The sequence below is a fragment of the Triticum urartu genome, chromosome 7A, assembly GCF_056163025.1.
Source record: "Triticum urartu cultivar PI428250 chromosome 7A, HENAU_Tu73, whole genome shotgun sequence".
Lineage (NCBI taxonomy): Eukaryota > Viridiplantae > Streptophyta > Magnoliopsida > Poales > Poaceae > Triticum > Triticum urartu.
Window position 1 is genome coordinate 748181017 of NC_141879.1, and position 22572 is coordinate 748203588.

Here is a 22572-nt window from a genome sequence, read left to right on the forward strand (position 1 = left end):
CCTCGGCCATCGGCATAGAGGGTTAGTCCGGTAGTGAAACAAGATCTTATATAATGGCTTGACAGGTCTTTGTAACTGCGAGCTAGTATGTCTTGCCCCATCTGTGTATCCTTGGTTGATGGCCAACCAAAAAGTACATATGACCATGTTTGTGTATTTACATTATTTGACAGATACCCCCCCCCCCCCAATACTGCACGTGCAAGAGGCAATCCATCACATTTCTTTGCAAGCTTTCTGCCAAGTTTTTCAAACTCATCCACATCATCTATAACAGACCTTTTATATGATGGTAGAGCTTTGCTACTAACAAGTTCCCAACTCCTCTCTTCATCTAACTTTTTCAAAGGATGGACATGGCTTGGCACCTGAACATGATTTGCAACATCTTCTTTCCGTGTAGTTAACAATACTCTACTATCGTTAGTTGCATCTAGAAAGGCATTAACTCTTGTGTTCAACTGCTCCCATGTGTCTGTTTCCCACACATCATCAAGAACTACTAGGTATCTTTTTTGCAGGAGAAAATCATCCATTTCATCAATTTATGTAGAACAATCTGTGCCCTCTATTATTTGTTTCATAATGTCCCTTAGTAAGTTAACGCCCTTGAACGTTTGAGATACGGTCACCCAAGCCACTATTGGGAATGTAGCATGCAATTTAAAAAAATCCTACAACCACGTAAGATCTATCTAGGAGATACATAGCAACGAGAGGCGGAGAGTGGGTCTACGTACCCTCGTAGACCGAAAGCGGAAGCGTTTGACAACGCGGTTGATGTAGTTGAACTTCTTCTCGTTCCGACCGATCAAGTACCGAACGTACATCACCTCCGAGTTCTGCACACGTTCAGCTCGATGACGTCCCTCGAACTCTTGATGCAGCAAAGTGTCGAGGAGGTAGATGAGTTCCGTTAGCACGACAGTGTGGTGACGGTGATGGTGCAGTGTTCCGCGTAGGGCTTCGCATAAGCACTACGAGAATATGAGCGGGGGTGTAAACTGTGGAGGGGGGCACCGCACACGTCTAGGAATCAATGTTGTGTGTTCTAGCGGTGCCCCTCCCACATATATATAGGTGGGAGAGGGAGGGGAGCAGCAAGGGGCGCCTCAAGTAGGAGGAATCCTACTTGGGCGCCTCCCCCAATTCGGCCTGCCCCCTTCCATAAGTACCGAAGGGGGAAGGAAGGAGGAGGGAGGAGGGAAGGAAGGGGGAGGTCGAATCCCTCCCCATCCTTCTCTCTTCCCCTCTTTCCTTTCCCTTAGGTGCAGCCCATATAGGGGGCACAACAGCCCCTGCTGGCTGCTGCGTTTCCCCTCTTGGCCCATTAGGCCCATATCTTTGCCGCGGGTGCCCGGAACCACTTCCGATGACCCGATATGTATCCGATACCCCATAACACTTTCGGTGTCCGAATACTATCGTCCTATATATCAATCTTTACCTCTCGACCATTTCGAGACTCCTCATTATGTCTGTGATCTCATACGGGACTCCAAACAATATCTGATCACCAAATCACATAACTCCTATAACACAAAATCATCATTGAACATTAAGCATGCGGACCCTACGGATTCGAGAACTATGTAGACATGACCGAGACACTTCTCCGGTCAATAACCAATACCGGAACTTGGATGCTCATATTGGCTCCTACATATTCTACGAAGATCCTTATCGGTCGAACCGTTATGACAACATACGTTATCCCCTTTGTCATCAGTATGTTACTTGCCCGAGATTTGATCATCGATATCTTCATACCTAGTTCAATCTCGTTACCGGGAAGTCTCTTTATTCGTTACGTAATGCATCATCCCGCAACTAACTCATTAGTCACTTTGCTTGCAACGCTTCTTATGATATGCATTACCGAGAGGGCCCAGAGATACCTCTCCGATACTCGGAGTGACAAATCCTAATCTCGATCTATGCCAACCCAACAGACACCTTCGGAGATACCTGTAGAGCATCTTTATAATCACCCAGTTACGTTGTGACGTTTGATAGCACACAAGGCATTCCTCTGATATCCGGGAGTTACATAATCTCATGGTCGAAGGAATATGTAATTGACATAAAAAAACAATAACAATAGAACGAAACGATCAATATGCTAAGCTAACGGATGGGTCTTGCCCATCACATCATTCTTCTAATGATGTGATCCCGTTATCAAATGACAACTCATGTCCATGGCTAAGAAACCTTAACCATCTTTGATCAACGAGCTAGTCAAGTAGAGACTCACTAGGGACACAATGTTTGTCTATGTATTCACACATGTATTTAGATTTCTAGTTAATACAATTCTAGCATGAATAATAAAAATTTATCATGAATAAGAAAATATAAAATAACAACTTTATTATTGCCTCTAGGGCATATTTTCTTCAGCCACTATGTTGAAGTGCTCTTTGACTCTGGATGAAGTGTATACTTTTCTTGCAAGTGTTGTTTTCCCCGCTCCACCCATGGCAGCTATCGACACAGCAATAAGCATGCTCTCATTGTCAACTAATTTTCCGACTATTTCATTGTGCTCATCCTGAAAACCAACCATGAAAGTATCATATTCCGAGTTCTAGTGGATAACGCTGAAATCCCATGGAAGCTCATCCTCCACTACAATGGTCTCACCCAAATCAATTTTCAAATTCTCTGCACTTGCAAAAATCTCGGCGAGCTTTCTTCTGACACACTGAATTTCCACACCAATCTTACGAAGGGTGCCAAGTCACTTGGCAGGTGAGCATACCTTGAAATAGCACCCATGAATCCCTTCTTGAGTCTGTTTATTGTTAGAGATACCACAAGCAAATCAAGTCAACGAAGAACGAAGAACAAGCAGGGGACACGAGATTTTAACGTGGAAAACCCCTCCAACACGAAGGGGGAAAAACCACGGGCGCCAGCCAGCCAAACTTCACTATATCAGGGGAGGTTGGATTTACAACTGATTAACTTATCCCGTGCGGCGGCTTACGAGAGGTATATATAACACATGTGCCTAGATCAATACTGATCCGCTTCGGCCAAGCCTACCGGCGACAGGCCTCACTCCGCTCGCTCATCAGAAGTTAGCCTCCCTCTTTATACTTGAATTTGGACAATGTTTCAAATAGCGGCCTATGAAAAATAGCGGCGAGCCTCCAAATAAGCTATAGCGGAGTTATAGCGGGCTAAAGCGGGTTATAGCAGGCTATTTATGAAGACGATCATTTAGCGGCACCGTGCTGAAAAGGCTATAGCGGGTTATAGCAGAGCTATAGCCGACTATTTAAAACTATAATTTGAAGCATAACATAACATTTCTTTTCTCCATGTAGTCTGCAGCTTTGATGGCATTCTGAGCCTCACAGGCGGCATCTCTGATGGCTCACCAGGACGGCAACTCTTGCATTTCCTGACCGCCATTTTCTATCCACATCTTTGAAGTAGGCCTGCAACCTCATGAGCTCATCTTTCAACAACCCCACTTCAAGGATGAGTGCACACAGGAATGTGGTCTCCTGGACAAGGTTGCCTGCCCACGCTACCAAGCACGGTGCTAACAGCGGACACGGTCATTCTCTGCTAGCTCCTCCTCGCCTAACCTTCTTCACAGATGGAAAATATACTTGGTCAAAGATGACAAGAATTAACAAGAATGAATATTGCTTTATTTCTTTTATAGTGACGAGTAATCACTACACTTGAGCTTGCGACCTCGCTACCACTAGCTAGATAGCATGGCAGACATGCAAGAGGTGAGCATGCATGAGTTTGCGCTGAGGAATTGAGGAGCGGAAGGGAGAGAAATGGGGACTCACCAGCGGGCGGCAGGAGGGTCTTCTCCGATATGAAAAAACGCCTCCCGGGTCGCTCCTAGGGCGACTCTGGAGACCACCCCTGCCGCCTGCCCTAGGGTACCTTAAATCGCTGCCCTCCCCGCGCCGCCGCCGGAGGAGGCCGTCGGAGCTAATGGCGGCGGCGGGGCTCTTCCCGTCCAACTTTCTCCTTCCCTTCCCGGGGTTGGCTGGCCTCCTCCTGCCGTCAGAACGGGACATTTGCGCCTGGATCTCGTGCCCTGTGGGTGCTGCAGCGTCAAGGCATGACCATCCATGTGCGCCACCGGTCGTGTCCTCCGATGATCCGTACTGGTGGTGGTGTGGTGCGGCGCCTGGAACTGTATCGGCCAAGATCTGAAGGCGGGCGTCGCGGATGGGCTGGATCCGGCGGGATCTTTTTTTCGATAAAGGCCTTTTCATTGACTAGATATATTGAAGTAATACAATCGTATCGAAAGAAAACCCGGCCTCTGCATAGCTAGATGCACACAGCCAAAAAGTCCAGAACACCCTAAAAATAAAATAATTCGATACAATGCCAAGCAATAAATCGTGTCCAGCCTAAGGAGCGGTAGATCCTATCCGTAAATCATACCGCTATCCATGGGGGTAGAAAACCTCCTTGGTTGTACACTCCAGCCGTGTAGACGCCATCATAAAAAGGTCCCTGCCTCCGGCTTCTGCAGGATAGACTAAGTACGGAGCCATCGTGTACAAATATGAATAACCTGCATAAGAGATGAGACACATTTATTGTTAAAAATCACATCATTCCTGGTAAGCCACATTGCCCAGCATAAGGCCGCCGCTCCCACAAAAATATGTGCAGAAAATTGTTTATCAATACCCCGCAACCAGTTGCCGAACATATTCCGTGCACTACGTGGTGGGTATAAATTCGAAGCTACTTGGACCATAGCCCAAACTGCCCGAGCGAACTTGCACTCAAAAAATAAGTGTTTGATAGACTCGTCATGTTGGCAAAAGACACATGTCTTGGAACCATGCCAGTTTTGTCGTGCCAGATTATCTTTAGTTAGGATGACTCCTTTGTTAAGAAACCAGAGGAAAATCTTCACTCTTAGGGGAATTTTTAGCTTCCACAATTTCCTGTTATCTACTGGAATATCACAATGAACCATTGCATCATACATGGATTTGACTGAAAATTTACCATTCTGATGCAAGTTCCATCGAAAAGTGTCCGGCTCATCTGACAGTTGAATGTCCTTCAGGCGAGTGAGTAATTCATTCCATGCTGCCAGACGAGTGCCCAAAAGATCCCTACGGAAAGAAATATCAGGGTTTTCCTGTCCTAAGACTTGTTTGATCGTGACAAATTTATGTCTGACGATCCGGTACAAACTCGGGTATTGCACCATTAGTGTAGTGTTCCCTAGCCAAGCATCTTCCCAGAAACGAACCTGAGCACCGTCCCTAACCAAGAAGGTCCCAAATTGGAAGAAGAATTCCTTGGCCTTCATGACACCACTCAAAAAATGTGAATCCCCAGGTTTCCAATGAATTTGAGAAATGACATTGGATCCCACATACTTGTTGCGAATGATTTCCTGCTATACTCCATTCTCAGTGAGTAGTTTATAAACCCACTTGCTGAGAAGAGCGATGTTTTTAATCTCAAGGTCTTGGATTCCTAGGCCCCCTTGACTTTTAGGTCTGCATAATACGCTCCACCTAGCCAGTCTATATTTCTTGGTTTCGTTATCACACCGACAAAAAAATCTGGATCTTAAGTAGTCTAGACGCTGTACAACCCCTTTCAGCAGGTGGAAGAATGACAAGATATATAAAACCATGTTGCTTAGGACATAATTGATCAAGATCAATAGCCCCCCATAAGACAAGAGTTTGGCCTTCCAACTGGCTAATCGTTTCTCAAGTCTCTCTTCCACATGCTTCCACTCAGCGGTAGTTAAACGCGATAGTGTATCGGGATACCCAGATACCTAATCGGAAGCTGCCCGAGCTGGCATCCAAAAATGTCGGCATACTCGGGTGCTGATTCTGCAGCATCTCCAAAGCAAAAAAGTTCACTCTTATGAAAATTAATTTTGAGACCAGAAAGTTCCTCAAAGGCACATAAGAGCAGCTTGAGATTTATTGCCTTATCTAGATCATGATCCATAAATAGAATTGTGTCATCCGCATATTGTAGAATGGATAGACCATCTTCTACCAAGTGTGGAATGACCCCACTAATTTGACCATCCAGCTTAGCCCGCTCTGCGCTCCACAAGGGTAGCTAGCATGTCGGCCACAATATTAAAGAGAATAGGAGATGCGGGGCCGCCTTGACGAAGCCCCTTCCTTGTCTGAAAATAGTTGCCAACGTCATCATTAACTTTTATGGCCACACTACCACCAGAGACAAAGCTCTCTACCCAGCGGGATCTAGCCTCTCCGAAGGTGCTTGAGGCGGCGGATGGCTGAAACTCAATTTTGCTTCACCATGCGGCTTTCGGGAGATGTGCCACCTTTGTGGGCGTTTGGACAGGGATTCGCGCCGTGTCTTGGTTGGGTGTTGATCAAGCGGATATCGGCTGGCTTGATCCGGTGATGGTTGGCTCTCTCGTGGCGTCCCTGTCTGGCTGACGTGACCGAGGCCTCTTTCTGGTGGTCATTCGTCGGCTTGGTATATGCGGTGGTGCATCCATTGGAGCAGGAAGTGGTGGATGCTTGGTGGTCGTGCGCGTCACTTGGCCATTGGGCTTCACGTGCCAGGCTACCCAGTGCCTCCCATCCTCATGACGGACAACTAAGATATTCATCATTCTCCGGTGATGGTTGGGGTGTGCCCTCACAACGGCATGGTGCTAGCACAGTCGTTGTTGTTTGTGTTGTCAGATCTGTCATCTCAGTAAATGCCCGATGTGTGATGTTCACTTTGATCCGAAATTTCAGTGCTCATCGGGTCACTGCATCAGGAATTCTTCTATGGCAAGTTGGTGGTGACAACATAGGGACTTCGTCTATGGTGGTGCTCTTTGAATACCAGGTCCTACGTTCCAGGGTGAAAACCCTAGGTCCAGCCTTCACTGGTTGTACCTGGCAGTGGCGATTCCATTCCCTTGTTGAAGGCACTGTTTGGAGCTTAGCTGGTCCTTCTCTTCTGGGTGAAAACTCACGATCTAGCCTATGTGGTTTGATCCAGTGATGATGGTGTTCATGCACCATTTCCTTGTTGAAGGCGTTGCTGTTAGGACAACCTTCTCGTCGTCCGGGTGTTGCCAATGACAGTGGTAGTAGTTGATGTTTTGTTGCAGTGTGTCGTTTGCCTCGCCCATTGACCCTTTGGGTCTTTTTTTCTTCTTTTTGGCTGTGTGCATCTTAGTTATGCAGAGACCGAATATGTACTCGTTATGTTTTGCATCCGCATGATGCGACATTACGAGTCAATAAAGAATGCCCTTTATCGAAAAAAAGGAGGGTCTTCTCCTTGAGCTCGATCCACGCCGCTCAGATCTCCTTCGGCAGAAGACTTTTTTTTGAAAGATCCAGCATCACTGGCATTCATTGATAATAGCAAGAAGCAACGGAAAACAACAAGATGGTGAAGGTCCTAGGACCAGAGGATCCGAAGATCAAAAGTAAAAAGAAAAAACAACAGCCTAAAAGCTGCAGCACAACACTCCATACAACCAATACTAGACATCTCAGCTCCGACTCCGACAATGAACCACTAAGAAAAACTAGGCACGGGTGGCGGCAGAAGACTTTTTTTATTCTATAGTTCGACTCAAATGAAGCTCCCTTCAGTGTAATGATAGTATCATCCAAGAACATGAGCTGGCAGTTAACTTCAGCACCACTAGCTAGAAATGCATGGATCTGAGGGGAGAGGGGGCAAGAAGTGATGAGCATTTGAGCAGGGGAGATGAGCAAGAAGGGATAGAGTTACTAACCGTCACCAGCCGGAGCAGTGGCGGAGGATGAATTTTTTCTAAGGTGGGGTGAACTCTAAAGCACAAAAGAAATTTCAAAAGACAATAGTAGTGCACACAAATACTTTTAGTTGAAAATGCCACTAAAATTCAAAAAATTACACGCCTCCCCTTTGCCTTTGCTAGCCCTTCCCCTTCATATCCATGTTTTCCCTTCGCCAACAAAGTTGGCAACGCCACTGCGCCACCCACACACACTCACTGTTTTTAATCAGCAATTGTCAATTTGTCATCAATATTCAGACAAATTTCTATCACAAAGCATAGCACATACAAAAATGACTGTAAAGCACTGAGTAATTACCATCACATATCACACATTCTCACTGTTTTTAATTAGAAAATTTCGTCAATATGTTATGAATCTCCAGCCACTAGTGTACACACGACTACAAAAAGAGAAAACAGAACATGGATGGAAAAAAAGAACACGGAGTCGATGAGGGGGCTGCAGGCCGGGTGTAGACGCTGACCGCCGCCCTCGCCGCTCCAGCCGGCCGCCAGCCTCGCTGCATTGGACGGCTGGAACCTTGGAGGACAGAATCGCTGCTCACTGACTCACGACCCAACAAGACAACGATTTTTTCAGGAACTATCGATGAATCAGAGCGAGTACACAACTACACATACGTATACCTATACGTAATTTTCTTCCCCGGCAAATCAAGGTAGGGCGGGCGCCCGTCCTCGCCCTACCGAGAGCTCCGCCTGTGGGCCGGAGGGTTTTCGACCTGGTTAAGCTCGATCAAGGCCGCTCAGATCATCGTCGAGCGGTGGCCGGAGCATGCAGAGTAGCTAGCTAGCTGGGTGGGCGAGTGTGTCTGCTGGTGTGAAGACTTGAGTCAAAGCTATGTTCAGATCGAGGAGCTTGGCGCGCCTCTACCTGCTGCGGCTGCTGCTGCGTGCCTTCTGCACATGTTTCTATTGTATTCTGCAGCATCCACACGACATGCATCGAGTAGTCATTGATTCCCTCTTGCCTGTTTCTAGCGTAAAATATTATATACTATCTTGGTACCAGCGGTCCAGCGATCATAAGACCTCTTCCAATACAAAGGTGCTTAGATGAGGTGCTAAGTATATTAAATGCCTTAGCAAATCAAGATCCCAATGCAAAGGTGTTAAGCTTTTGAACGCTAAACTTCATGCATTTAATTAATTGTAGACAGAGGATTGTGCTTCCACTAAGATACACGTACTTAGCATTGTTTTTTCGGGTCACCATACTACTCTCTCTCCTCTTAACTAGCATGCCATATTATTTTTTTGCTTAGTTGGCAACCTTAGCACCCGTACAAGATGAAACATTAGAAAGGGCCTAACGTATGTCTTGAAGAATACTATGATGCTCAATTCTCAAGATTTACAAGTGGATGTTTTTGTAAGTGCAAATGGGGTTGTATCTTTCTATGAGCCGACAATGGGTCGCCCACGTGAGCTCAACAACCTCGTTGGACTCCTTAATCTTGCATTGCGTTTCCGGACCAAGGGTGTGGAACTGTGGATCGAGAAGATCGACGTCAACTAGTAACGGCCTTGTCGCGGGAAGGGTGCTATGCTTCAGTTGATCAACTTGCAAGCATACATACAATTAAACAACACTATTGAATCTGGATAATAAATAAATACAAAGGTGATCATGACATAGTACGTTTAAATGTACAAGGCATTTTTACTATCGATAGTTCGATATTACATTCAGTCTTGGAATTAGCATCCGAGAATATATATCTGATAGTATGTATGTCGCTAGAGTCGACGGATTGACCCATCCGAGAAAGATTCTTCTTCCGATAATCTTGTGTCGTATGTATACCGTGGGTGAATAACATCTGAGAATTACCATGGGAACTGGGAAACATGTCCGCCCTCCTCCGTTATTAACGAGTAAATTGCACAAAATCATCACTTTAAGGACTAGGTTTGCAGAAAACACTACGTTATATTTTTTTTTTGCAAAAAACACCATATCTATCGTAAACATTTTGCAAATAACACTGATCGGCGGATTTAACTCGGTTGAGCACGTTTATGACAATTGGGGCCCATTTTTGCCTGCGTGGCATAACATTTCGTGTGAGATAAATTTTAATCCAAATTTACAAATTAGTCCTTAGATTTTTCATCTGCACCCCTGGATCAAAAAGTAAAAAAGCAATGTGCATCCCATGCTGCTGGTTGGTGCAGTCAACGCTGGCGGCGCTTGCCTTCTCCTTCGCGCAGGAGGCCACACCCGAGCGGCGGCTCGTCAGGAAGCTCGGGTTCCCTCGTTGCGACCCCTACCTGCCTATCGTCGATCGCGCCTGACGGCCATGAGCTCATCAAGGAGGCCACCAGATGGAGGGTCGTCGGATCTGCATTGCGCGAGGGCCGCTGCGACCAAGGGCTGTCGGATCTGCACTGCGCGACGCTGGCTGGGGCGGTCAACGTTGGCAGCGCTAGGCATCTCCTTGGCGTAGGATGCCAAACCGGTGCGGGGGCGTGGTATCCCTTGCCGGATCCGGATGAGGTGGTGGTGCTCTGGTCGGATCCGGGTGCGTGGGGTGCTTGGAGCTCATTGGCCAGAAGTTGAGGAGGTCAAGCGGTGCCGGTCTTCAACCATGGCGGCGGCGGCGCGACAAACGAGGTCCATGGATTGGAGGTCCGGTTAACTTGGGCGGCTGCGGGCGCGTGGCTGACCAGTGGCTGGATAAAGTCCAAGGACACGGGGGCCTGGGCGGCACGTTGAAGAATGTTGGGGTGTTTTTGCTTTTTGACCCATCTAGCACTGTCTTTAGCAAAACGTTATGCCACGTTAGTGAAAAGAGGGACCCAACTGTCATAAACGTGTTTAATTGAGCCAAATTCGTCGATCAGTGTCTTTTGCAAAATATTTACGGTAGACATGGTGTTTTTTGCAAAAAAAGTAATCTAGTGTTTTCTGCAAACCTAGCCCTCAAAGTGATGGTTTTGTGTAATTTACTCGTTATTAACAGAGACACTCATGGACCTGCACAAAATGACACATGTACAACATAAAATAACTTAACAAAGTGAGCTGACCCTGAAACTAACTAGCATTAACTGATTGCTTCCAAACAATAATATTTCCTTAAGCTATGTACTGGGTGTACCTCTCATCCTTTCCAGGACAACTCCTTCCACGTGTCGTCATTTTGTGAAATCTTTGACATATAAATCAGTCTTAAACCGATGGGGTGTGGAATATGCAACAAACCCTCAGGGAGTCTGCTGATTCTTGTGCACCCAGCAAGTCCCCAGGGTTGAGAGCTTTGGCAGTGTCCCCTCTTCCATCATGTAGTCAAGGGAAACACACTTGAGAAGTTCTAAATCTTGTAGCGAAGGAAATCCTTAATCTTGTAGCGATATCTCCAGTCAAGGGAAAAATAGTACCCATGAAGCCCGTCTTGAGCCGGTTTCTCTTATCCATGTGATCCGCGGTTTCGATGACATTCTCCGCCTCATATGATGCTGCCTTAATCTGGCTGACCAGGATATCAACTCTATCATTTCCCAGCCTTTGTTTCTTGTTAGCATCTCTAAGGTAGCCCTGTAGCCGCATGTGATCATCTTTTAAGAGCCCTACTTCAGGGGAGATTCCATACAAGAATTTGGCCTCCTGAACTGCAAGACTGGTCACATTCCCAAGAACAGTGCTAAAAGCGGATGCAGCCATTAAAAATTACGACGCGTTTGGTTCGTGACATTTTCGATGTCTCGCGAAAGCACTGGTTAGCGATTACATTACCTGCATTTGTTTCGGCCGCGTCGGTTTCAGGTCCCATGTAATCGCAAACCATCCTTTCACTAGTAGAAAATAGGGCTTTCGTTCGGGCCAGATAAGCCCATTAGTCCCAATTCAGTCACGAACCGGGACTAATGTGAGCATTGGTCCCGGTTCATGCGGCTAAAGGCATTAGTCCCGGTTCAAATGAGCCCTTTAGTCCCGGTTTGAGACACGAACTGCCACTAAAGGGTGCGATGCCCTTTAGTCCCGGTTCGTATCTTAAACCGGGACTAAATATTAGACTTTTAGTCCCGGTTTGAGACACGAACCGCCCTTTAGTTCCGGATTTTCAAATTGTAACCCCCCTCCCGTGGATTGCCTTTTCAGTTTTGTAAAAAGCAAAAGAAAATGATGCCTACGGCCTGTTTGTAAATTTTTAGAATCCTCAAATTCTAAAAAGAAAAAAAGTTATGCTCAAATTTTAGTTTTTCTATTTGAATTTTGGTTAAATCAGGTCAAACTACTTATTCAAGAAGTATTAGTGTTACTAAATAATTATTCAAGAATATTAGTGTTACTAAATAATTATTACAGTTTTTTGAATTTTGGTCAAATCTGATCAAACTGTGGTCAAACTACTTATTCAAGAAATATTAATGTTACTACATAATTATTCAAGAATATTAGTGTTACTAAATAATTATTTCAATTTTTTGAATTTTGATCAAATCTGGTCAAACTACTTATTTAAGAAATATTACTATAATAATTTTGGTCAAATAATTATTGTTTTTTTAGAATAATAGTTTCAAACTCAAACAGTGAATCATGTGACTTCATGCTCAAGCTAAACTCCTGAGGATTAATAGGATTGACATCTTATTATCACTACTAGGAAAAGCCTATACACAGAATCTTACCAGCAGCGCGCTTTAAAATCAGGCGCTGCTGCTAAGTAGCAGTAGCGCGGGCCATGGAAACTCGCTGCTGAAACAAGTTTATCAGTAGCGCATGCACTCCAAGAAGCGCTACTGCTAAAATTCACACGCCGCCGCCGCAAGGCCAGTTATAGCAGCAGCGCGTTAAAATAAACAGCGCTACTGCTACGTAATGTAGCAGCAGCGCATTTAGGCAATAATCGCTACTGCTAAATTAACTACAAAAATCAATGAGCATTCAGCGCATTCAGCGTAACGTAGCAGCAGCGTATTTTTTATGTCTATGTCTATTTTTACATACTGACACATAGCAGTAGCGTGTTCAGGCCGAAAGGCATTACTGATAGGTAGTTTAGCAGTAGCGCGTTTACCTATAGCGCGCTACTGCTATTCCATTCCATCTCCCCCCACTCACTAGCCTCATCCACAGATCACACTCACACACACTCACGGTCTCCTCCTCGCCTCCCGCGCCGCCGGTCCTCCCCTGTCGCCCCTCCCCCGATCTGCGCCGCTGTCGCCTCATCCTCCTCGCTGGACTCGGTACCGGCCTCCTCCTCCGTCCTCCCTCCACTCGCCGCTGGCGCCCCCTCCTCGCTCCGCCTTCCTCCTCGATCCATCCTCCCTCCACTCGCCGCCGGCCGGCCCCTCCTCGCTCTGCCTTCCTCCTCCGTCCTACTATCTTCTCCCTCCTCGAGTCGCCCCTCCTTGTCCCTCCTCCCTGATACATTTTGATTTAGTAGGCTTTCATATGTAACATTTTGATTTAGTTGATATGATTCAGTTGATTTAGTAGGCTAGTTGATTTAGTTGATTTAGAACATTTTGATTTAGTTTATTTAGTAGGCTAGTTGATTTAGTTGATTTAGTAGGCTAGTTGATTTAGAACATTTTGATTTAGTTGATTTAGTATGCTAGTGGATTTAGTATGCTAGTGGATTTAGTATGCTAGTTGATTTAGTTGATTTAGTATGCTCGATTTAGTTTTTTTGTAATAAGTTATTTTTTGGCAAAATGTAGGTGCCAATTTAGTTAAATTTGTCACTTGTTTCCTGTGAAGTGAATCGTTAATCCTTTGCTCATATTGCTTTAGGAAAATGGCGCCACCACCAGCACCATTATGTCGACTGTGCAAGTCAAGGTGCGTCAGCAGCCTTGCAACTGGCAAGCTGTTCGGCATCTACTTCCATCCGAGTTTTCGTCATGCGGCGGTAAGAAATTAGATGAAATGTAACAACTATTTTATTTTTAGTGTTGGCATTACTGCATTGTGTCATTTTGCTTTTCTTACACAGATCGTCCCATGCAATGTGAGGTTGAAATTCAACAAGCTGACAGGAGACACTGTGACATTTGAGGCTCCTAGGGGGCCGTACACTATGGAGGTCGAGAAAGGACGCAATATGTCGCAGATTGGAGGAGATGGATGGGCCCGTTTCCTCGCTCGCATGCGTCTTACTGGTGGTGAGTTGATTAGATTCTCCTTCAGAGCAGAAAGACCCAAGCTGGTTGTCATTTATATCAACCTGGTGGAAGATGATGAAGATGACGAAGATGATGAAGATAATGAGGACCCACTCAATGAAGATGATGAGAACCCACTTCATGAAGCCATCATAGCTCAAAGAATGAGGCTGAGCGAGGAGGAGGTGTGCAACCTATGGGACATAATTCCGCCACGTGATGACTTTGTCGGGGTGCCATTCGTGACCCGCCTGACAAGTACCATGGTCGATCGGCATGAAATGGTATGTTATACGTGCTGCATGTAGTAATTTGATGATATATATATGCTTTATTGTTATACTTACAAATGCAAATTATCTGATTATATGCTTAGTGAATCCAATGATATGCTTTGTGGAATCTAGTCGATGATATACTTTAGTGTAGAGTCTGATCACATGCTTATTAGTGTAGAATCCAAGGAACTATTAATAGTGTAGATAATCCATATATATACTTATTAGTAGAACTCATGATTAATTAGTACAAATGCGTAGTACTGTGTCTTTTGATAGTGTAGAAATCTAGACTTAATAGAAATATATTTGCAAGAGTATGTGTGAGGCTATTTATTAATTGATATGTTTTTCTTATTCAGAGATTGCCAAAGAACCTATCTGTGAGTTGTGGTATCGAGCCTGATGAAGAAGGCTCAGTTGGACTACGCCTTACCGCAAGGGGCTCCGTCACCACATGTACTTACCGCATGGACACACATGGTCGCACACACTTGAACTCGGTTGGGTGGAAGAGATTCCTCGTTGGCAAGAATCTTCGTGCTGGACAGGCCATCCTAATTACTATCAGGAACACCCACCGCCCAGGCTTGAGGATGATGATCGTCGTCGATATCATCTAGAACTACATATGTGTGTGTGGCTATATCATCTAGAACTACATATGATGATCGTCGTCGATATCATGTAGAACTACATATGATGATCGTCGTCGATATCATCTAGAACTAAATATGATGATTGTCGTCGATGTCACCTTGTACTGCTTGAGGATGCATGTTGAGTATATATGAAATTGTTATCTAGTACTCCCTCGGTTCCAAATTACTCGTCGTGGTTTGAGTTCAAATTTGAACTGAAACCACGACGAGTAATTTCGAACCGAGGGAGTACTACCTAGTACCTATAATGCTTTATGAAATTGATATCTAGTAGTACCTAGTATCTGGAAATTGCAGTTTATCGAAGCTGGAATGGGGAAATGGTGAAAGATATAACAGTAGCGCTGGACTGGGAAATCGCTACAGCTAAGTAATAGCAGCGCGTTACTGAAAAGCGCTGCTGTTATAGTCAATAGTGGTAGCGCGGATACAGGCAGCGCTACTACTAAGAGTTAGCTGTAGCGCCTTATTGGTAGCGCGGGCACCCGCGCTGCTGATAGGCCTAAAACCCGCGCTGCTGCTAGCCTTTTTTCCCTAATAGTGTATTGTCAGGAAAACAACAAGTGCAGACTTGGAAACAAGGGGGGAATAGAACCCAAAAGTTAAGCGTGTTCGGGCTGGAGTAGTGAGAGGATGGGTGACCGGTCGGGAAGTTAGATGATTTGAAATGATAATGGGTGATTAGAGATTAGAGGTTAAATAGAGCAGTGATAAGGGGTGATTAGAGATTAAATTGAAAATTAATTTAAAAATTTGAAAATCCATTTTAAAAAAAAAAATTCAAAATTTTCTTTCGTAAAAATACCTTTAGTACCGGTTGGTGTTACCAACTGGGACTAAAAGTGAAGCTCCAGACAGCGGCCACCTGGACGGCCTTTAGTCCCGGTACTAAAGGTCCTCTAGAACCGAAACAAATGGTTCTTTTTCTACTAGTGTTCACATAATCGAAAACACCCGATAAAGCCTGGTATCGAATAACACTGCTTGTGCTGATCGTTTTCTTCGCCACGAGGGCCAAGCAGCGACTGTTTCTCCACCTCGAGGGCCGCTGATCTCTCTTCACCGCCGCCGCCACTGCCGCCGTGGGTAGCGCCATCGATCTCTCTTACCGCTGCCGCCACCACGGCCGCCGTGGGCAGTGCCGCCGATCTTGCTTCGCCGCCATGAACAGTAGCGTTGTTGTGAATGGCTGGTGATCTCATTTTCCGTCATGAGCCATCTGTCCTCCAGACCTCCGGCTTCTTCTACAAGGCCAGTGACTGTACTCCACGGCTTCCTATTCCCTTGCATGAACCAAACACATCATGTATTCACTTACCCCTAATTTAATACAGTGTATTCTCATTACAACAGGAGTAGTTTTAACATGTTCCCTCTTACCTTTTCTTTTCACATGAGAGATAAGAGCATATAATTGATCTGAGCTGTCGAACTGTGGGGGTTGCAGATACTGGACGAACCATTTGAATCATGTTGTATGAGAAATACAAGCTCCATGGCATTTGCTTCTGCAGACCAACAGAACATATCAACTGCAGAGTACTCCGTATCCTGAATCATGGTTAACTATTTATCGACGTTTACGCTTGTTTGAGCCTGACCAGGGTACCCTGAATATAGTCAGGGATTAAATAAATTAGAGTAGCAAAGGGTCCTTCGTGAGGTGATGCTAAGACCCCATCTCAAGCAAGGCATACCGTGTGTACAGGGGAGCCTTCTTTGCTTTAACTTGCATCCTAATCATTCGTGCCGTGATGGTGGAGTAAAGGAAGATTCTATTCTAAAAACCAATCTATCAATTGGTTAACCCTCCTCGGAACAACAAGGCATTCTTGTCGTGCTCCTTTCTCAGATTCATTGTTCTATCACGTACACATATACCATCATCAAGATGGAGACCAGAAGCAATACAAAGCCAAACACCATGCCTTCCTAAAGCACACATGCATTATTCTTCCATCCACTCATCTTTGATATACCAACTTAGCATTCCATTTGCGACACCGAGCAAATACCCGGAGACAAGGAGAAGTAATGGCCGAGTCGGCCGTCGGCGCCGTGCTCGGCAATGTCAGCACCCTTGCGGTTCAGGAGACCACGCTCCTATGTGGAGTTAGCCTAGAAGTGGAGTTCCTCAAGGATGAGCTCAAGCGGCTGCAAGGCTTCCTCCGAGACGCCAACAACAAACGGAGGCGGGGAGATGAAAGTATTGTTGTCTTGGTCAGCCAGATCAGAGATGTGGCGTATGAGGCCGACAATGCCATTGAAGCCGCTGAGAACATGCAGAAGAGAAACAGATTGAAGAAGGGATTCATGGGTGCCATTGCAAGGTATGCTCGCCTACCAAGTGATTTGACTACCCTTCACGAAATTGGTGTCGAAATCCAACGGATCAAAAGGAAGATTTCTGATATATTTGAAAGTGCAAACCGTCTGAAAATAGTTGATTTGGGGAATACTTCAATAGAAAATGTTCATCTTGATGATGAGTTCCAACTAGATTATGGCCCTATGCATCAAAACATTGAAGAAATTGTAGTTGTTGGCTTTGAGGGTGAGTACAAAGAAATAGCGGGGAAGTTAGTGGAGGCAGAGAAGAGCCTTAGTGCTATCTCCATCGTTGCTATGGGTGGGGCAGGAAAAACAACACTTGCTAGAAAAGTCTACACTTCAGATAGAGTCAAACTACACTTTGATACAATTGCTTGGGTTACTGTATCTCAAAAGTACAAGGTCATTGATTTACTAAAGGATATTCTAAAACAAATAATGGAGAGGAGAGATGAGTCAATTGATAAAATGGATGAGTACGAGGTGGGAAAGAAGATCCATAATCTTTTGTTCAAAAAAAGATACTTAGTAGTTCTTGACGATGTGTGGGAAACAGATACATGGGAGCAATTAAACAGAACCATTACTGCCTTTCCAGATGCAACTAATGGTAGTAGGATACTATTAACCACACGGAAAGAAGATGTTGCACGTCATGTTCAGATGCCAACCTATGTTCATTCTTTGAAGAAGTTAGATGAAGAGAGGAGTTGGGAACTCTTTAGTAGAAAAGCTTTACCATTGTATAAAAGGTCTGCTATAGCTCATGTGGATGAGTTTGAAAAACTTGGAAGAAAGCTTGCAAAGAAATGTGACGGATTGCCACTTGCACTTGCAATTTTGGGGGGTTATCTATATAAAAACCTAAATAAACAAGCATGGACTGATATACTGTTGGATTGGCCTGCAACAAAAAATGGAGAGATGATGCAAAACATACTAGCTCGTAGTTACAAGGACCTGCCAAATCATTATTTACGATCCTGTTTTCTCTATATTGCTGCTTTTCCTGAGGATTACGAAATTTATGTGTCGGATCTTATGGAATTATGGATAGCAGAAGGCTTCATTCCACACACACGAAATCATAAACTAGAAGAAACAGCACGCAAGTATGTAGCCGAGTTGGCCCAGAGAAGCCTTGTGCAGGTTACTGGTAGAAGTGAGGCACATGGATGGATTGAGAAAATAAGGGTTCATGATATTTTACGTGATTGGTGCATAGAAGAGGCAAGAAAAGATAGTTTTCTTGTTGTCATCGACAAAACTTCAGGTCATGTTGCCCTTCATCTCTTTTCATATAGTTTTATTTTGTATTTAATAGTACTAAAACTCCTACATGTCACTCCTAAATAGCCTAATTTCATTTATGCCACTAGTAAAATCAAAGCTTATTCCTTACCTATCACTGCATAAAGTCTTTTAATTTTCTCTATTCATTTTTTTTACTTTCAGTTAGAGGAGCTCCATTATCTCACATATGAGTTGTTAGTTTTTGTTGTTGTTGTTGTAGAAAACCACTTAAATCATCCTTGCAGAGAAATCTTGCCTAGAAGACAAATGCTTGCAAAGATTTTGTCAAAATTTACACACTAGAAGCCAATGTTTTACCGTCCTTAAACTTTATTTACTTTACATCTCTCTCTCTCTCTCTGTGTGTGTGTGCGCGCGCGCGTGTGTGTGTCTCAAATCAAAGAAACCGTACTACCTAAAGATGCATTTTTATATGCAGCAGTCTAGTGGTATAAAGAGAACATTTTTTTTGCCTTTGGGACCAAAATGGTATTTTTACACATTTTATGGTGCCGAGGGAGAAATAAGTAAGTAACCAGTGGTATGGGGGAATTGGCTCCTTAGAATTGGCATGTGGATGAATCTCTCTTTGATACAGCGCAATCATGTGGCCTCTTGCTGACAAATGGCATACAAAATTTTGCAGGCCAAGTTGGTGCAATATCAACTGATATCACGATATCATATCGTTACTGTTATCAGCACTTCAATGGTCAGAATTTGCAGGCATCACGTAATCTCCGAGCTCTAATTGGGTTTCATCTTCGATCAATATCCCTTCCTAAACTCAGATTTCTTCGTGTTCTTCACATTGAAGACTCAAGCCTAAGGGATTCCTCTAGGGCAATAGGTGGGTGCATTCATCTAAGATGCCTCAAGTTGATAAGATGTAGACGTGTGACCCTCCCTTCATCAATTGGACAACTCCTTTACTTGCGAACTATTGATATGAGGAACACACATGCACTGGTACCAAAATCTATGTGGAATATCCCTTCTCTAAGGCATGTTTACCTCTCTGATGAATTTTTTCCACCAAGGGGTGTGCATCAAAATGAGCTCAAGACCTTCCGGTTAAAGCTTACAGTTGAAAATGCTACTTTTGCCACTATGGGGAAAGTCTTCAATCTTGATATGATGATGTTTTTGGGCCAAATGACTCAACTAACAGACTTGTCATTGAGATGCGAGCCTAAGGTGTGGGTCACAAGGTCACGCATGCCTTCGGAAATGGTGAATATATTAGCAAACATGCCTCACCTAGTTGATGTTGAGCTCCATAGATTCGATGTGCTTGATAAGTTTCCTGAGAGCCATCACTTCCCACAAAGCCTACGAAGATTCTCTCTAGAAGCTGATTCCATTCAACAAGACCCGATGCCGGTGTTGGAGAAGCTCCCATGTCTTGTGGTGCTGAGGTTGAGTGGGTACACTGGCCAAACCATATCATGCTCTGACGGGGGTTTTCCTCGTCTCCAGAACTTATGGCTTACTAGCTTTCATAACACTAAGGAATGGAAGATCGAGGCTGGGTCCATGCCAAAGCTCTCCCACATGATACTCGATGAGTTCAGTAAGATGAGAAAGGCCCCCGAGGCGTTGCTGCACCTTCCGTCACTCAATCTGCTGGAACTAAATGGTATGCCCTTGATTTCTGTTGGAGAAGACAGCACGCATCGAAGGAGCTGAAGCAGAAAGGATGCAAGGTAACCATATATTCCCTCAGTCCCTCCCCTACCCTCCTGTTCTCGTTAATTTTATTTTATTTGATTTTACTTCTGCTATCCGTGTTTCATTTCATACAAGGAGGGACCGAGATGCTCGTAATTAATTACGTGTTGTTTTGTTTAACTTGTTCGTGGGTTGTGCTCTATCTTTCACAACTGCCTTGTTTGTCTGGAATGATATTCTCTTAGGTGCTCTTGCAGGTGACTGGAGGATAAACAGTCTGGTGGTTATGGAGCTTAACTACGAGCAGCGCACATGTTTAATTGTTACTGTTCCCTAATTCCGAAGGCATTCTTCGACTGCAAGAGATGAATGTGTTATATCGGGCCTGCATGTATCTGTCAGTCTGTCTATGTGTTCGTTTGATGAAATAGGCCTATATGTTGTCTTTAAGACGATTATTGTGCCTGTATTTCCGATTATTGTAACAAATAAGAATGGGGCATTGGTCTACCCTAACATGTGCTGCCTTCAAGACGATTATTGTGCCTGTATTTCCGATTTCTGCAATGGCATGCCTTGCAAGTTCGTGTATTTCTTTCATGCTCTCTTTTCATGGTGAGCAGAGCACTCACTGTTATCAACTCCTCATGTAATGTGTGTCTGTAAAGTGGGCTTTGAGAGGATAATTTGTTTGTACCGTGGTTTCTGGTTTGGCAATTGGCATGCACGTTGTGATGGTCTCTCTTGTAATGGTAGTTACTCGGCACAAAGTTCCAGACTCATATGTCCCCTTTGTTTACTTTCAGTCTCACAAACTGTAAAGAGAATGGAACTATGGAAGTATGTGCAATATGAGGAGCTAGTTAGCTCCACGGTAGTTGCTCGCAATATGTTGATGCAGCAAAATACTACCCTGATTCATTTATACAGTGCTTGCCTGAATGGAGTACTGGTCTGATGCTTACAAGCTGACATCCTCAGTCAAGTGCAACACACTTCTTTTTGGCCAACAACCTTATTAAAGACTACGTACAACCTGAATCGGCACTTTCATTGCCAATTCAGATCACTGAGAATAACCCAAACAGTTGAATGTCGTGTCAGTACATAATAGAAGAAGAAGAACACAAGCCATGTTTTCAGGATCATCACAACAAGAACCACACACAGACTTTTTAGCGGTCTCTCTTCAGTCAAACGTTGAGTATTGTCTCGATTCATGCATTGTATATTACCTGATCTGCGATGTGTTTTTCTTCTCACTTTTGAACGTGGTGAGCTGGGCGCAATGAAAAGCTCCAGGCCTCCTCCCAAGCTTTCACACACAATACATTCTCGGCCCGTGGGAGTAACCACCGTCAACCTTGCACACACCGGCCGCCCCCGCCGCCCCTCATCGGCAGGTCTCCATGCTCGTCCCTTAATTCTCTGCCTTTTACACTAGTGCGACGGGGGAGTACCTTTTTTTTCCTCGGTAGCAGAATTCAGCTCTGTTCATGCTCTAACTCAAGTCAGGTCTTTGTTGGGTTTCGCCCACGGATCGATCACATCAAAACACGACAAACACACATGCACAAAAAACTGATAGCCAGGGCCTTTGTCGTGCCCTTTGGTTTTCCTCTTTTATCTTCCTTGTCTGGTTTTCTCCATGGTGTTACGAAACTCACGCACCTTGTTGTGCATATATATATATATATATATATATATATATATATATATATATATATATATATATATATATATATATATATATATAGCGTCGACCGGACGAGGAGCTACCGGCCCTAACGAAAACTCCTAGACCTAGACGTACTAGACTTAGATTACAAATCGGACATGGCATGTAAGCCAACACAGCCTAGTATTACACGGACAAACATTACTACCACATGTACGTGCTGAATTAACTGATCCTAGCTTGACTCAACCTTCCTAGTCTAAGCACACGGCAATGCTGATCACGAATAGTAACCACACTAACAAACATGATGTTTGGATTACTCGAACAAGTCTTCCCATGGCTTGCTCCAGATCTGCAGTACTGGATCCCAAAGGTAAAGGGGGGTTTCTACAAAACATTAACGATGCATTCAGTTGGAGCTCAGGTAACGTATTCACTGTTGTAAGGCAAACAGAAGGGGGCAGACAAGCCGCAAAATCTTTAACATCGAAATCATCGGGAATACATGGAAATACATGCTCCGTTTTAATCATTACACTGACTGGATTCAGGCAACACTTCCGTACATCCTGGAAAATGAGAAGGGAAAGAGAGAATACACTCGGACCAGGAACAGTTCAGCAATTAAAGAAGCGTTCATATGATTCTTCTTTTCAGCCAGAAATCTTTACATGGTTCCTCTTTTTCGACTTAATATTTACAAGAATATGTCAGTTCGTAAGCCTCGAT

At 44.4% G+C, this 22572-nt stretch overlaps 2 protein-coding genes and 1 pseudogene across 3 annotated transcripts; 2 read left to right on the plus strand and 1 right to left on the minus strand.

Moving 5' to 3' along the window:
* Positions 1–2383: 2383 nt before the first annotated feature.
* On the minus strand, positions 2384–11474 carry LOC147962745 (putative disease resistance protein At1g50180; annotated as a pseudogene).
* Positions 11475–13845: 2371 nt separating this feature from the next.
* LOC147962746 (uncharacterized) lies at positions 13846–15019 on the plus strand. The gene is made up of 2 exons (XM_087531582.1): positions 13846–14211; positions 14568–15019. Exons 1-2 carry the CDS (start codon positions 13867–13869, stop codon positions 14826–14828), a joined length of 606 nt encoding a protein of 201 aa, XP_087387708.1. The 5' UTR covers positions 13846–13866; the 3' UTR covers positions 14829–15019.
* Positions 15020–16722: 1703 nt separating this feature from the next.
* Positions 16723–20902, plus strand: LOC125525642 (putative disease resistance protein At1g50180). 2 transcript variants are annotated; one of them, XM_048690644.2, is made up of 3 exons: positions 16723–18471; positions 19138–20197; positions 20420–20902. In XM_048690644.2, the coding sequence occupies exons 1-2, from the start codon at positions 16902–16904 to the stop codon at positions 20178–20180; spliced, it is 2613 nt and encodes an 870-aa protein (XP_048546601.1). In that variant the 5' UTR covers positions 16723–16901; the 3' UTR covers positions 20181–20197; positions 20420–20902. The 2 variants fall into 2 exon arrangements, with proteins under 2 accessions (XP_048546601.1, XP_087392466.1); XM_087536340.1 differs by lacking the exon at positions 20420–20902 and having other exon boundaries at positions 16723–17197; positions 19138–19267.
* Positions 20903–22572: the final 1670 nt, after the last annotated feature.